General features: G+C 40.8%; 1 protein-coding gene across 2 annotated transcripts in view; it reads left to right on the top strand.

Annotated features, from left to right (window-relative positions):
- Positions 1-12,063, top strand: part of BLVRA (biliverdin reductase A) — a 65,992-nt gene extending 53,929 nt beyond the window's left edge. For both annotated transcript variants that reach the window (XM_036918877.2, XM_057504368.1), the window contains 3 exons: positions 1,192-1,299; positions 3,182-3,353; positions 11,698-12,063. In XM_036918877.2, coding sequence (XP_036774772.2) covers positions 1,192-1,299; positions 3,182-3,353; positions 11,698-11,956 — 539 coding nt within the window. In that variant the 3' untranslated portion in view covers positions 11,957-12,063. The remainder of the gene's footprint in view (positions 1-1,191; positions 1,300-3,181; positions 3,354-11,697) is intronic.
- Positions 12,064-17,466: the final 5,403 nt, after the last annotated feature.

Genomic DNA, 17,466 nt, shown 5'->3' with positions numbered 1-17,466 from the left:
AATGAAAACAGGATTTTGACAAGATATGTGTACTCTCATGTTTATTGCAGCATTGCTCACACTAACCAAGGTATGGAAACAGTCCAAAAGCCCATGAATAGATGAGTGGATAAAAAAAGATGGATGTGAAATATACACAATGGAATATTATTTAGCCATGAGAAAGGGAGATATCCTGCCATTTGCAACAAAATGATTGGACCCTGAACACATTATGCTAAGCAGATAAGTCAGACAGAGAAAGACAAGTACTGTATCATATCAATTCTATGTGGAATCTAAAATATTGAAACCTGTAAAAAAGAATAAAGTGGTGATTACCAGGGGGTGAGAAGAGGGGATAAGATTGATGACCTTAAAAGGTACAAGCTATAATGAGTAATAAATAAGCCATAGAGATCCCTAAACAAAATAAAAGGGAAAAATTAAACAAAACATACTTAAACAAAAAAGCTTTATTGTGCATTGTTTTTCTAAGTTTTTGTGTTTGTTTTGTGGACCTAGAGAAGTTGGTAAATATATGGGGGAAATATATGGAAAAAATAGGCTTGTGAGACTAGCTTAAAATAAAGAACTATCAAGGCAGAAAAATAGTTCTGGTATTTTATGAAACTTCTGGCCTAAATGGGAAAAAGTCACCAAAACAAAAATTTTTAACAGCTTGCTTTTAGAAGCCAAAATTTTACTTATGAATGTTAAGGTTTTATCCTTTCTCCAACCTGGATATTTTTGAAAAGTCACCTCGTTCTTCAGTTCTTTGAAATGAAGAGCCTGCTTTGAGCTCCTTTCCTTCAGTCCTGAGAAGCCATTTTCTTCTGTGTGTTCCTCAATATAGAGGTTCCTCTATAAAGGTTTCTTAGATATTTTTTGGCTACACTGTCCCCTTCTGTCTAGAATAAAAGTTAGCTCTCGGCTGGCTGGCAGACACTTCCCTGATCTCATCTTCCCTTTGGAGTAGGTGTGTACCATCTTGCTTTCTTAGATTTCCATTTCTGTTGTAGACTTAGCAGCAGGTAGACTTAGCAGCAGCACCACCCTCAGTGGGGATGTGTAAGGACGTAGTGGTTCCCATGGTGGGTTCTGAGGTCTGTGTGTCCATCTGTGCTGGAGGAAGACAGTCATAGACTCTGCAATGCACAGCTGTCTGCATTGATAATGACTGCCCTTTTCACTCCATTTTTGTCCTGACAGGGAAAGTCTTGCATGAGGAGCATGTTGAACTCTTGATGGAGGAGTTTGCATTCCTGAAAAAAGAAGTGGTGGGGAAAGACCTGCTGAAAGGGTCTCTTCTCTTCACAGGTCAGTTTTAGGGGGGATCCCAGGTCTGGTGCAGCTGGTGAGGCTGGAAGGCTAACCGCATTTCTTCCTAGCTTTCTAGGATGTCAGCCTCTCTGACTGAGGACCAGCCTAATTCCATCTTCCCATGCTTCCATGAACAATAAAAATACCTATTTTTCCTTCTTCAGATGAGATATAATTGTTTTGCAGGCCTTGGGTAAAAAGCACATTAGAAATCTCAAACATATTAAACTCTGCTGTCCCAATTTATTAGGTAGATTTTTCCCTCATTAAATCTTAGCAACTTGGTGATTATTTTTTTCACAGGAGGTTGAAAGTGAAACCTCCTTTTCAAAAAAGGACGGAGAGGTTTCTTGGAGTAGAACACATTTTTATACTTCTCTTTGTGAGGCAGATAGAATATGCATAAGCCCCTTTCTTCCTCCACCAAGTCACAAGGACTTTGACTTTGGCCAGAATATTTGATCTACCATGTATTCAGTTATTTAGTTAATGTTGGTCATTCTTCGAGCAGCTGCGTTAGCAGTGGGCAGTGAACCTCCTGGAACCTCCTGCTCGTGTGGTCAGTCTTGGATGGACTCCTTATCTGGCTGCACCCGGGGCCACCTTTCCTGTGGGCTTTCATTACAGAAGGGAAACCCTGGCATGGCCGGGCATTGTTAAGTGGTGAAACCATTCATCTCTTGATGAGTTTCCAGAAAACACAGTGGAACCTCATTTCAAAATCCATCTTCATTTAAAAATGTGATAATGTGAGAGTCATGACAACAAATAATAACAACCATTAATCTGTACAAGAAACTGCTAAATGTGTGACATGCTTTACTTCATGTCATTCATATGATAATGATATTCCGTGGGCATTTATCACCTCCATGATATTAGGGAAAAAATAAGCTCGGATGTGAGTAGCTTTGTAAAGCTGACAAAGCAGGTCCATGACAGAGCCATAGTGGAGCTCAGGCCTCAGACCATCTCTCAAACTTCTGACGGCTGCTCCGTCCTCTCCGAAGAGCAGGAGCAGACGGTATCCCAGAGGGAGCCTTTCTTTAGTAAGTTTGATACTTAGGTCCTTGTGATTCCAAACTGTGTGGTCTGTGAAACTTTTCATTTTTTTAGAACGTACTCATAATTTTGAACTGCTTTAAGTCAATAGCAAAGTTATAAGAAATCCTTGGTTTATAGAGCAATGTTTCAGGTATGAAGTCATTTAAATTTGGGCTGAGAACAGTGGCGAACAGTATGTTGACCAAACATTTCTCACCCAGGTACTCTTTTGTACCTGAGATTATGAAGTTTAAGAAAACACTTAACACCCTATCAATTTCCTTGATACTAACATAGTTTAAGTATTACTGTTTTCTTTGCTATCATGATGGCCTCATCCTATTACTGCTTGCACAGTTATGTGATATTTATAGAAATAAAGGCTTGAAGGGCTAAAATACCTTGAGTATTCTTTTACAAGGTACCTTTAAATCATTAACTGAGGATACACATGTATGTGTGTGTATATATATATATGTGTGTGTGTGTATGTATGTTTACATATACAAACACACACATACACATTTATTAGAAGCCTGAAACATTTGTATAATCCTGTGGGCTAGATTGACTGTTTCTAATAAAATGTTTATTTTCCTCACAAAACTGAATTAAATAAACAAGAAGAAAGGGGGTGCCTTAGCTCTGGCACCTGAGTTTTCTCAGCGTTGTTGGTCATCTTGCACACACACACACCCCTCCTCGAAGGTGGGGTTGTTTCGTCCTGAGCACCCAGCCACATCTCTTCACCCCGTCTTACCCACCCTGCACCCACTCTGCCTTCCAGCCCACAGGCCTGCCTTCCTGGTTCCCACGTGTTTGTGATTCCCCACAGCTGGCCCACTGGAAGAAGAGCGGTTTGGCTTCCCCGCATTCAGCGGCATTTCTCGGCTGACCTGGCTGGTCTCCCTCTTTGGGGAGCTTTCTCTTGTGTCTGCCACGTTGGAAGAGCGAAAGGAAGATCAGTATATGAAAATGACTGTGTGCCTGGAGACGGAGAACAAAAGGTAGGTCATGAGAAGCCGTGAGAAGGAAAATTAGGGACATCCTCACGTGCTCACAGGAGTGCATCTAGAGGGAGACCCTCACACCCTCCAGAAGGGCTGACTACTTCTGAGCAGACAGAACAGGGGCCGGGCACTCCCTTACAGTGGCCCTGTAAGGTAAATAAGACAAACAGGGGCCCCTTTGCCAGGAAGTAAATAGAAGTGTACGGATTTTGAGCAGCTGGTCTAAAGTGACACAAGTGAGCATAACAGATGTCATAACAGAAATCCAGTTACCTTGTGTCCTGATTTTTTTTCCAACATTTTATTTAGATAGTTGCAGGCATATGCTGAAGTTGAAAGAATTTTGCAGTGAACAGTCATACAACTACCACCTATTTACCCTTTTTTTTTAACCACAGTGGTCATTCCTATGTGTGACCAAAATTTCAGTTTCTTTGTCTGTCAGCTTTATTGTAGTGTCATACTGTTTCCCTGAATGTTCTGAGTCTTTATTTCCCATACTGAGTCTTTTTAAAAGCATGTTCATAATTTTCCTTGAAAGGTATTTGAGCTTGTAAAATATTTAAAACAGCAAGGGTTTTAGAATGTTTCTATAGGTGTTTCCATACATATGGGTCTGTTGGTAGTAAGAGACAGACCATTGGTATTTGCCACAAAAAAAGAGTAACAGTTTTGGGTCCCTGAAGGAGGCCTGATCCACACCCATTTAGAGGAGTTACCTCTGCTAGGGAGGGCGGAGGATGCAGATGAAGGTAAAGGATGCAGAGCTGGGTGTGTGGCATGTGGAGTGGTAGTGGTCATGCTCCTGCCTCTGACACTAGCGTGTGAGTGTTAGAGTCACAGCCATGGTCAGCCCTGTCCGCAGACAGGCACGGCCCCATCTGTTCAGAGCCAAAGGGAGCTCAGGGTGCTGCAAGAGCACAAAGCATGGGACCCTGGAAAGGTCGGACCACATTTCTCAGAGGAGGAGGTGCTGGGCTCAGTCTTTAAGTTTGAGTAGGAGTCAGGAAACAGAAAGGGAGGGAAACAGAGGCTGACTCTTTGCAAAGGGGAGGCAATCATCAGGTGAGAGCTTGAGACAGATGGCAAACACTATAACCTTTTAAATTCATATAACACTTTCCATTTCACAAATTGCATTTTTAACCTCACATCCCCACCCCAACATAGATAAAGCACTGTATTTATTATCATTATTTATTTTTGCTGATTAGGAAATTGAGGTAGAGGAAACATCCTGACAATTTGCATTCCCTCCAACTCTTAAGATTCTATGCCATATGGAAAGACATGAGAATTTTTCTTAGGTGGCTCAGATTATGTGGAAAACCTCACATTTACCTTTATTCAGGATTAAGTAAAGCAGTGAATAAGTGGCATTAATACTCATCTTTGTTACTATATTCTAGAATGTTTTAAAGGCTGTACCATGAGCTTTTAAAATTAGCCATGGGCTGAAACTAATATGTTATATGTAAACCATACCTCAAAAAATTTAGAGAAAAACTAGCCATGAGAATTACTTTTTTTGAAAAAGTTAGACTCACTTTTTGATTGTGATAATCATTTATTTTTAAAAATTTGAGTCTTAAGCGAAAAATGTTAGTTGTTTGAACACCTCAGTTTACTAGTTTACTAAGTTAACTACTGTTGCCTAGATTCTTTGCCTGACTTGAATATGAATTTTTGACATATGGGCTGGAATTGTTTCACACATGAACCATTTTAATGACTTTTCAGAATAGAAGATTTGCTGAACTGTTCCTCTTTTTGAAGCATTTGAAGCAGATTGGTCCCTGCCTGGCTTTCATGGCCCAGGGCATAGTATGCTGTGTGACGGAGAAAAGCCGTCTTACCCTGTGAATGCAGCCCTGGTGTCTGACTGTGCCTGGAAAGAGGGCTTTGGGATCTGTCGACCTCTCCTCTCTTTCCCCCAAAGCTTATCTCAGTCAGCAGTCCAGATTTTATTTCAGCTGTAAGTGGATGTCTTCCCAGGACTTGTTCCTCCACATTAGGAGATTCTGCCAGTTGTTTCCAGACACAATTTCTTACTAGCTACCTTCAAAGAGCAGAATGGAGCAGGACCACTGCAGGGGATGGGAAGGCATGATTTTGAAAGGTCACAATGAAAGTATTAGTATTACTGGAAATCCTGTTACATAGGTGCTAGCTTTAGCTAATGTTTATTGAGTGCTTCCTGTGTGCTCAGTCCTTTTATAATGGTTCTCTCATATAATCTTACACAATTAAGCATTATTATTAACACCCAGGAAACTGAGGCTCAGAGAGGTTAAGAAACTTGCCAAGAGCATAGAGCTAATGAGCGATTGTGTAAGAATCACACTTAGACTGTGTCCAGTCCCCAGATTGTCACCCCTTCTCCCCAGAAATGCACAGGAAGGACACCAGAAAGGAACATCATGGAGAACACACCACAGCTTGATTTTACCTTATTAACATAGTCCTCTCCTGCCAGTGAGGTAGGTGTCATTAGCCTCAGGTCCCAGAATTATCCAGGAAACCCTAGTGCAATGCACTCCCAAGCCCATGTTCTTTCCATTTTGCCAGCAGCTTTCAAGCTTCGTAAAAATAAGCTTTAGAACCCTTTTTCTATCCAAATCCTATGAGAGGCTCAAGTTTCAACTCCCCTGTTGAAGCCATTTGGGAGGAGTGGTGCCAAAGCTGTGTGCACCCCTGCCTGCTCATCCTTCAGGGGTGGGGGAAAACACTGGTAGAAAATCAGCACCTCTGCCGTGCTTGCAGACTCATGCTGATGACAGGGATGCAGATGGGGTTGTACACCTTCCTGTAGAAGGCGAGGAGTACAAAGCATTTTTGCAGATCGTTCTCAGGTTGACAAATGCAAATATTTGCAAATGGAGGTTTTCACAAAGAGGTGGAGCACAGTAGCTATCTGAATTCAAGCTGGTGTTTTTGGTCGGGATGTCTGGAACTAAGTTGTCCAAGCCCAGAGCATCAGTGGACCAGGTCCTGTCCTCAGCTCTGCTCCTTCCAGTGGGTGGTCAAGTGTCAGTGGCAGCATCCTGCTTAAATGTGTGATTGAAGAGCTGTGTGACTTTTCACATAGTTAGCAGATAGGGCCACGAAATGGGAGTTTTTCTATCACCATCTCTTCTGATACCACCTTGCATGTATGGGTATTGGTGTGGCTTTGCATTTATGTACTTAAGATCTTTTCCTCTTAAACATTCACTCCACACTTCCTAGGTCTTGGCAAGCTAGGTTAGCTGAAGAAGAGGACTTTTTTTTATCTGGGTTAGAGGCAGCCCTGAACTTCCTACAACACCCAAAACAATCTTAAGTGACCTGCTTGGACCCTTTTCCTGTACCCCACACTTAAATCTTAAGTCTTATTATGTGCCATCACTCCAGAGGCAGGGAACAAAGAAACAAAAGGTGGTTTCCTTTCATTTCATAGCAACACTGGTCTCACTGCGGGCACCAGGCCTGACATTCTGCAGCCCAGGGGGATGAGAGAGGAGATCCAGGGGATGGTGGCAGGAGGCAGGAAGGGCCAGAGGTCTGGCTGCCTGCTTAGGATCCAACCGTTTCCCTGTTCACGCTGACAGCGCCATCACTCAGACAACAGTCCAGCAAACTTGCCTTGTCTTTGACCTTGGTTCATCCCTGTAATAAAAGAAAAGGGAGGGGAAAGCAAAGAAATACAGACAGGGAGAAGTGGGCACTGTTCCATTCCCACCAACAGTGTAGTTCCCTTTTCTCCACCTCCAGGACCAAGACATCTCATTCCTGGGACTTCGTTCTAAGAAGAAGGGAGAACTATATATGTATATATATGTGAAGATTTTGAATGCAGACTATCCATATTAATTTAAATATTTAAATACTAATTTTATATTGGACAGAGCTTAAATATTTGCCAAAAGCAAATATTGAATTAGATAGTCAATTGTATGTGGTATTAAGGCAAAAAATTGTAATAACAGTGTCTACATGATCATAAAAATATTTTAAAATGAGTAAAACAATCAAAAATTATAATTTGCATGTCATATATATGTATGACACACATATAAATATAGACACACACAAATATTTGAAAGGGTTGTCTGAAACCAAAGATACTTTGATTTAGGTGAAAAAATTATGGATTTTTTTCATTTAAAAATTTCTTAATGTTACATTATTTTCAGAATATATTAAAAATGCAAATTTTATATTTTTCCTGTCATATTATTTAATGAAGCTTCTTACTTTGGGTCAAAGTCTACTTAGGAACTTTCTCTGTTTTCATTAAGCAGATAAAACAGCTGTTACCTACTATGAAGACAGAAAAGATAAACCCAGGGAAAGAGACTTCAGACAAGTGGAGTCTGTCCTATTTGGATTATAGATTTTTTTGAATGCTAACTCTAGCCTTATAAATATGAGTGAGGTTTTACATTTTTTTTAATTGAAGTTAGTTGATGCAGAATATTGGATTCAAGTGTACAACACAGTGGTTCAACACTTACATTATTAAATGCTCACTACAACTAGTGCTGTTACTGTGAACACAGAAAGATGTTACAGAACCATTGGCTATATTCTCCATACTGTACTATCCCTCCTCCCCCCATGACCAACTTATATTATGATTGAGATTTTTGTGCCCCTTTATCCCCTCATGTTCCCCACCTACCCACCCCTCTTCCATGGTAACTGCCAGTCACTTCTCAGTGTCTCTGAGTCTACTGCTGTTTTGTTCATTTAGTTTTGTTTTATTTTTAGATTCTACACATAAGTGAAATCATATGGTATTTGTTTTTTCCATCTGGCTTATTTTACTGAGCATAATACCCTTCAGATCTATCCATGTTGTTGCAAATGGCAGGATTTTATTTTTTATGGGTGAATAATATTCCATTGTGTATATATACCACCATTCTTTATCCATGCATCTATTGATGGGCACTTAGGTTGCTTCCATATCTTGGCAATTGTAAATAATGTGGCAATAAACTGGGGTGCATATATCTTTTCAAATCAGGGACTTTGTTTTCCTTGGGGAAATTCCTAGAAATGGAATTACTGGGTTATGTGAAATTTCTGTTTTTAGTTTTTTGATGAAGCTCCGTACTGCTTTCCACAGTTGCTGCATCAATTCACATTCCCACCAATAGTGTAGGAGGGTTTCCTTTTCTCCACATCCTCACCAACACTCCTTATTTCTTTTTTTGGATAGTGGTAATTCTAACTAGTGTGAGGTGATACCTCATTGTGGTTTTGATTTGCATTTGCCTGATGATAAATGATTTGGAGCATCTTTTCATGTGCCTGTTGGTCATTTATATTTCTTTGGAGAAATGTCTGTTCAGGTCCTCTGCTCATTTTTTAATTGGGTTATTTGTTTTTTTGGTGTTGAGGCATATGAGTTCTTTTTATACTTTGGCTGTTAATCCCTTGTTGGATAAATCATTTACAAATATATTCTTCCATACTGTACGATGCCTTTTTGTTCTGTTGTTGGTGCCCTTTGCTGTACAGAAGCTTTTCAGTTTAATGTAGTCCTACTTGTCATTTTTTATTTTGTTTCCCTTGCTCAAGGAAATGTGTCTAGGAAAAATTGCTCCTGCTTCTATGTTCAAGAGATTTTTGTCTGTGTTTTCTTCTAAGAGTTTTATGGTTTCATGTCTTACAATGAAGTCTTTGATCCATTTCGAGTTTACTTTTGTGTATGGAGTTAGACAGTAATCCAGTTTCATTCTCTTGTATGTTGCTGTCCAGTTTTCCCAACACCACTTACTGAAGAGACATCTTTTCCCTATTGTATATTCAGGCTCCTTTATCATATATTAATTGACCACATATGTGTGGGTTTATGGCTGGGCTCTCTATTCTGTTTCATTGATCTATGGGTGTGTTCTTGTGCCAGTACCATACTGTTTGACTACTGTAGCTTTGTAGTATAGCTTAAACATTATACTCTCAGTATAGTATTTAAGGTGACACTCTCAGGGAGTGTGATACTCTCAGCTTTGTTCTTTCTGAAGTTTGCTTTGGCTATTTGGCGTATTTGGTGGTTCTTTTTAAATTTTAGGATTTGCTCTAGTTCATTGAAAAATGCCATTGGTTATGATGGGGATTGCATTGAATTTGTAATTGCTTTGGGAAGTATGACCTTTTTTTTTGAGGAACATTATGTTTACTAGACTCCCCCCATCACCAAGTCTACCCCACAAACCCCATCACAGTCACTGTCCATCAGCAGTATGACCATTTTAACAGTATAAATTCTCCCTATCCATGAGCATGAGATAGATTTACATTTATTTGTGCCTTCTTTAATTTCTCTCATGAGTGTCTTATAATTTTCAGAGTACTGGTCTTTCACCTCCTTGGGTCGTTTATTCCTAGGTATTTTATTCTTTCTGATGCAAGTGTAAATGAAATTGTTTTCCTGATTTCTCTTTATGCTGGTTTGTAGATAGTGTATAGGAATGCAGCAGATTTTTGTGTTTTAATTTTGTATCCTGCAACTTTGCTGAGTCCAGTTTTTAGTTTTAATAGTTTGTGTGTATGTGTGTATGGAATCTTTAGGGTTTTCTATATATTGTATATGTCATCTGCAAAGAGTGACAGTTTTAGTTCTTTCTTACCAATTTGAATGCCTTTTATCTCTTTATCTTGTCTGATTGCAATGGCTAGGACTTCTCATACCTTGTTGAATAAAAATGGTGAGAGTGGACATCCTTGTCTTGTTCATGATCTTAGAGGAAAAGCTTTCAACTTTTCTCCATTGAGTATGATGTTTGTCATATATGGCCTCAAAATATATGAGGTATTTTCTCTCTGTACCCACTTTGTTAAGAGTTTTTATGAGAAATGGAATATGAATTTTGTCAAATGCTTTTTCAGCATCTGTTGAGATGATCATATGGTTTTTATCCCTTTTTTATTAGTGTGGTTTATCACATTGATTGATGTTTACAAGTATTGTATCATCCTTGCATCCCTGGAATAAATCTCACTTGATTGTGATGGATGATCCTTTTTATGTATTTTTGAATTTGATTTGCTAATATTTCACTGAGGATTTTTGCATCTATCTTCAGGGATATTGGTCTAAAATTTTCTTTTTTTTGTTGTGTGTTTGTTGACTTTTGGTCTGAGTGATGCTGGCCTCATAGAATGAGTTCGGACGTATTCTCTCCTCTTTTACTTTCTGGAGTACTTTAAGAAGGATGGGTATTAGCTCTTCCTTAAATGTTTGGTAGAATTCAACTGTGAAGCCATCTCATCCTGAACTTTTATTTGTTGGGATTTTTTTTTTTATTACCAGTTCAATTTCATTACTGGTAATTGATCTGTTCAGATTTTCTTTCTTCTTGGGGCAGTCTTGGAAGCTTGTATTTTTCTAGGAATTTGTCTATTCTAAGTTGCCCAATTTATTGGCATATAATTTTTCATAGAATTCTCTAATAATTCTTTTTATTTCTGTGGTGCTAGTTAACTATTCCCTTTTCATTACTCATTTTGTTTATTTGTGTCTCTATCTTTTTTTCTTGATAAATCTGGCTAGAGGTTTTTTTGTTTTGTTTTGTTTTTTTTAACTTCTCAAAGAACCAGCTCTTGGTTACATTGAGTTTTGTTTTTTCTATCGTTGTGTTCTTTGTTTTATTTTTTCCTGTTCTGATCTGTATTATGTCCCTCCTTATACAAACTTAGGATTTCATATGTTCTTTTTCTAGTTTCTTTAATTAGTTTAGACTGTTTATTTAGGATTGTTCTTGTTTTTTGAGGTAAGCTTGTATTGCTGTGTACAAGTGGCTTTAGGGATTATTTACTATCCGGGTGACTTTTGCCTACGGGGCATATTTGAAATGGAAACAGATGCTTTGTTCATCGGCAGGAATAGTGAGTTACTTTCTGCCCTGTGTTTGGGGCCATAGACTCATTTGAGAATGTGATGATAGAACTCTAAGAACTCTTTCCCATAAATGTGCACATACACCTAGAAGCATTCTCTTGTGGTTCATGGCTTTCCTGTAGCCCATATCTGGGTCCCCTAGACGGATTCAGGGTAAAAACTCCTTAAAAACAAACTGGTGTTCACATAAAAATCATTGAATGAAATCCTCTGATGCTTGATGGCAAAATTAAATAAGACTTTGGCAGGTAGATTGGAAATGATCACCCTTGGCCTTTAGCCTTTGGCAGGCTGGTGGAGGTCAGGATGTCACCTGAGCCACATATTGAGCAGCAACTGCAGGGAAGATGGGTACAAAATGGGGACCTATTACCGGGTGCTCAGGTGTCAGATGGCATCCATTTGCACTCCCATGTAACCACTAACATTATGGTTCTTTTGTCTTTGCAGTCTGCTGACATGGATTGAAGAGAAAGGGCCAGGTCTAAAACGAAACAGACATTTAAGCTTCCATTTCAAATCTGGGTCCCTGGAGAATATGCCCAATGTAGGAGTCAATAAGAATATTTTCCTGAAAGACCAAAATATATTTGTCCAGAAACTCTTGGGCCAATTCTCTGAAAAGGAACTGGCTGCTGAAAGGAAACGCATCCTGCACTGCCTGTGGCTTGCAGAAGAAATCCAGAAATTCTGCTGCTCAAAGAACTAAGTGAAAGAAGCACGTGGCACTTCCAAGATGGGACTGCAGTTTGATTTTTATCAAGAGTTGACCTTTATCTCTCTTCTTACAATTAAACATGGTTTTGCTTATTATAATGAGCGTGTTGGGAGTGATATTTGGAAGTGGGGGCACATGTAGTGGAGATGAGAAAAGAAGTAACTTTGTTTGAGGCTTTATATGCTTGATTTCATTTACTATCCCCACAGCCCTATCATATTACCAGACTTGTTTTTGTTAGTATATTGTAAAATCTTGTTTGAATTCACCCGGATAGTAGTAGTAGAAAGAAATTGCAGTCAGTCTCTAAACCCTACTTATACACTGAGCCACCACAAAATAGTGCCTTGAGTCTCTTTGCTACTTTAAGGAATTTTATTTTCTTCCACAGACTTCCACTGGGTGACTGCTAGGTGCTGGGGATTCTAAAAATGAGTAAGACATAGCTAGTGCCCTCAACAACTCACTGTCAAAAGGGAACCAGTCATAATGTAGTAGGTCCAGGAAAATGGTGATCAGGAGAAGGGTTCAGGGAAGACATCCAAACCAAATCTTGAATATGTTAGCTGCGTAACGGTCAAAGGGGGGCTTTCATGGCAGAACAAAGGGAAGGAAGTGAAGCAGGTTCATGAGTGCCCTGGGAACTCTTGCCCGAGCATTGGGTCGAGGAGGGAGTGACAGAGGGTCGGTCTGACCGCCGAAGGCCCTATAGGCCAGGGAAAGGAGTGCAGTGTTCCTTGTTAGGCAGTCCAGAGGCGCTGAACAATGTTATTTAACGGGTGTGGGATGGCCAGGTTTCCAGTTGGGTAAAGCACTCAGCTGCCTGAAGGTGATGTGACTGGAGACCGCAGAGGAGGCATCCGGGTGAGAGCCAACCAGTGTTTCGGTACTCGCAGCCCTTGGCTTGTCCAGACTCATCGCTCATGATGAGTAAGATTCTGCAGATCCTGAGGCAGAGCTGAGTCCCAGGAAGCTGCTCTCATTTCATGGTTGTCCTGTTGCATTTTCTTCAAAGTTTGTGTTAGATTTCTTGCTTCTGTAAATGTCTCTTTCTTAGTTTTTGCCTACTCCCCACTTGGCATTGTGAGGTTGAACCAGTTCTGAAGCTGTGAAGTCACTGGAGGCAAAGTCTAGTTTCTATCTCTATCACTCTACCACCTCAAGGTAAAGCAGGTTAATATATTAACTTAAATCTAAAAAGATCCTTGAGGTTATTCTTTTATTTGCCATGTAAAACAATTTGTAATAAACATTGGGCAATTGGTTCTCTTGTTTTATTATCCATATCAAATGCCCCTTGAGCCCAGGGAATATACCTATGTTTGTATGTTGTACAGCATCTAACATGGTATAATTATTAAATATCTGATGATTAAAAGCAGTGCAATAGCTTCTTCCATCTGGACTTGATAACCCCACTGTTTCTAAAATGTTGGCCTTATTTGACGTCGGAAGTTGGGGAGGGGATGCCAAAGAAAACAAGCTGGACAGTGAAGTGGTATAAACATTTTATTTGGGACTCTTGCAATAGAGGAAAAGAGCCCTCAGTATAAAATGGCTCAATTCAGAATATAGTATGGGCAAGAGGGGGTGTTTAGCTGGGGGGCAGGGTAGAGGGCAGTGGAAAGAAAATTACAAGGAGGAAGCATGAGGGATGAGGGAGGATTCCAGCTAAACCGACTTGACAAGGTTCCTGGTGAAGGCAGCCAGGCGTAATCAGATACCTAGCATGGGGGATGAGGAATTTGATCAGATATTGAGGGTAGGGATTCTTACTAACCTGACTTAGTGGGATTTTTGATGAAAGTGGGTGATGCAGAGACAGACATGGAAGTCCAGAGGTCGAGGCATAGTTGAGTAGAGTGCAGAGGAGCCTGACTAGAGTTTGGTTAAGGAGAGAGTTTTTGCCATGGACTATGTGATGACTGAGTGGTAAATACTCATCTCAAACTTGTTTTATTTTTGGTCAAGATATTCAACATGAAAACATCCAATAATTTTTCTAATTGGTAGGAATTACAGAGGGAGACGAGGAGATGGAGAAAACAGAACCTACAGAGATAGCAGCAGTCTTTCTTACCCTTCTGTTTACAATGGCCCTCATCTTCTGGAGCTGCTAGGCCCATCCTGGCTGTACCCCACCACAGCATTTCCCAAACATTCCTTCCTCTGAAAACTGCACCCCACTTGCCAGGTAACAGCTCTCTCCTAGGTGTCACAGGAGCAAAGAAGCTGTAAGTGTCCCTTAGCCATTTGTTCAAAGTACCCAAAAGATGATAACCTTGTTTTCTCCCTTGCCTTAAAGCTATCTTGACTTCTTGAAAGGCTTAGTGAGAAAAGGAGCCTTGTGAAAAACCTCATTCTGAGATTGCAGAACGAATTAGGCTTTCTGTCCACCTAGAAGAAAAAGCCCTTTATCCCACTATGAAGGCTTGGTAAGTGTTGGGGGGTCCTCCAGGAGGGAAGAAACAGTAGTGCCCTTAACCCCTCTGCCCCTCACCCACTTCTGGGACAGGAGTACCTTGCCTAACTGGTAAAGCTGAGAAAGACTAAGGTTACAAAGCTCAGGCACTCCCTTATACGCCTGTGTTCTCAGCTTGTCCACGTGGCAGGCAACCAGGGTAGGGTCCTCCTCTGCACTGGGGTGGCCAGCAGCTTTGAAGAAGAGTTAAGTCACTCTAAGGGCAGATTAGCAAACCCATCCTGGCTGTAGATCCCAGCCACATTCCCCAATCAGCTTTATCATAATAAAACAGATTCTGTTTTAAAAGCATCTCTTTTCTGCAAATATAGTTTACTGGGTCCCCAAAATTGGTGATGCCAGGGTTCTTGTTCACGAAGCCGAAGAATGAGCTTCACAAACACTCAAGGTAGGAGAGCAAGGAACAGGCTTTTATTTAGAGGTAAAGTGAGAGGACAGAGCTCCCGGCTCACGCCAGGAGGGGACAAGAGAGTCCGTGGTTGGCTCGTCTAGGGGTTTTATGCGCGGTTGAGGATTTTCAGGAATGAGAGTAAAGGGTTAGGGGTGCAGACTTGTTGAGTGGTCCCAGAATGCTCATTCTTGATGAATAACAGAAGAAATTTTCTGCTCTGATTCTCAAGATAGCAGTTTGTCAATTAAGACCGCCTACCCTGCCCCCAAGGTGGGCTGGGTTGTTGCCTGTTTGCTGAAGTAAGTTAAGAATCTTACTTCTTAACTTCTTGGGCTGTTTATAGTTGAGCTTGCTTTCTAAATTAGTCTTTTTCCTAGGTTGCAGATTACTTGGTAAGGATCAGAGAAGGAAATATAGCACATAGGTACGGTTAAAATAAGCTGGGCCTTTTAGCAGGCTAAGGTAAATTTTACAGTGTCATGATCTAATTGATACAGTGAAGTCACAGGTTATGCTGAGACACTTCTCTTTATCTGCAGAACACTCAGACATTCCAGGCCAAGTTGCTGCTGGCCTTTTGAGTTTTAACTGATCTCACTGAAGATGTCTATATTCCTAGTCTGGTATCTTTACCCTAGAGAAATAGTGTGACTCTGACTTTGCTAATGCTTATCACAGAGTTTCAGTAGGGACTTCTTTGCACATTGCTACATTGTTCTGATGGTAATCATCTTGCTCTGCTTTTTCTCCAGAGGCCTGCACCCTACTCTGACTACACCCACGGTCCCTGTCTCATTGAGAAAGAGAAAAAGGCATGTTCCTTGCTGGCCCCTTAAATTTCAGTAATTTGTTATCTCCTGTGGTCCTCTGCTTAAGGAATCAAGTAAAAAAAGGGCAGGGGGGAGAATACTTGGTCAATGACACTACAGTTCCTCAAGAGAAGGCTTAGTTGTGCAAAATTCCTTGGTAAGTCGGTCCTTTGAGGGAGGAGACTGCAATGGAAGGGAAAGTAAGGGAAGGTTGATGGATGGAAGGGAAAAAAAATAGACAAACTTCTGCAAAAGTCATTAATAGGAATTTAAGTGGGAAAGGAGACGGGAATAAGAGGGCCAAGAGCAGTAAACCCTTGATACTGTGGATGGGTGAGCTGACCAGCAGCCTGGGCAATGGCATGGCCCGAGAGCTTGTTAGAAATGCAAGTTCCTAGTTCCACCTCAGACCTGCGGAGTCAGAATCTGCATTTTAATAAGATCGCGTGGTGATTCATGTACATATCAATTTGCTCTTGGAGCTTGGGGACCAGTAATAAAAGAAAAATGGTATTCAAATAACATGTAAAAGCACTGTTATGAAGAATGCTACAAAGAGGATTTTAAAAGCTTGTGGAGGGGAGGGAGGAGTTTTTTCTAGGTGAAAAGTCAGGGAAAGGTTCTCTAACGAATGTGTTGAAACCTGAAGGATGAGAAGGACTTCCAGCAGAGGCAGGCAGGCAAGGCATGGGGAGACGTTCCAGACAGAAGGAACAGCATGTGCAAAACCCTGTGTCCAGCCATGCCCAAGGCCATTACTACTCCCAGGATGCCCCAGGTTCGGGCACCTTAAATTCTTGTTTGTTAATTCCAACTGGCTATATAAACCTAGCTATTTTTTTTTTAAGTTACAGAATGAGAATGAGCTACTAACAAACATTGGAAAGTATTAAATGAATTACTATTAAGTAAGCAATATGCTTCAGGCCTGGTATAAGAGTTTTACATTCCCTATCCATTTACTCTTTATGAATCCCATTATTAGTCCATATGCAGTAAGCACTTCTCATTCATCTATTTTAACAAATGATGAGACAGATTCAGCATTTAAGTCATATGGCCAGGTTCCCTCACTTAAGACAGGAGTTGGCAAAGTATAGCCCACAGGCCAGGTCCCATGACCACTGCCTGTTTGTGTGAAGTATTGGAACAAAGCCACCCTCTTTCATTTACATGTCCTGTGTGATTGTTTTCGCACTACAACAGCAAAGCTGAGTAGGTATGACAGGGACTGTATGGCCCACAGTCTAAGGTATGTGCCATCCGGTCCTTTACATAAAATTTTTTCAACCCCATTTCTGGGTGGAGGAGCCCAGGGTTGAGCTCAGGCCTTTCTGGCTGCAGTTTTCCTTTTAGTCCCCACGCTCCCAATTACTCAGGTCCAGGTATAAGGTATAGATGCTGTCATGTCAGACACCAAACAGTCTGGAAACTGCAATGGGCAAACAACACACTTCCCAAATTTTATTGTTAACTGTTTCTGGGTTTATTATGTGTCATTTATTCATTACTTTGTATTCAGTAGCATTTAATGGAGACCTACAGTGTGTGTGTGTTGGTTGTGCTGGGCTCTGGGGAAACTGAAGTAAGACCCAGCATCTGATCAGGATGCTGACAGCTTACAGAGGACTGGCTCACACCAGCTGGAGGGTGTGAGGTCCTAGGACAGGCATAGACTGAAGCCAATGGACCCCAGAGGAGGAGGGAGCTCTTCTGGGTGAGATGTCTGGGAGGAAGTGGCATCTGGGATGAGCCAGGCCAGGAAGAAGTAGGAAAACAAGGAATATGTTCAGGAAAAAAATGAGTGGTGTGATTTGAC

Source organism: Manis pentadactyla, chromosome 7, assembly GCF_030020395.1.
Source record: "Manis pentadactyla isolate mManPen7 chromosome 7, mManPen7.hap1, whole genome shotgun sequence".
Lineage (NCBI taxonomy): Eukaryota > Metazoa > Chordata > Mammalia > Pholidota > Manidae > Manis > Manis pentadactyla.
Note: the sequence above shows the minus strand (reverse complement) of the source record. Positions and strands in the feature narration are given on the sequence as shown.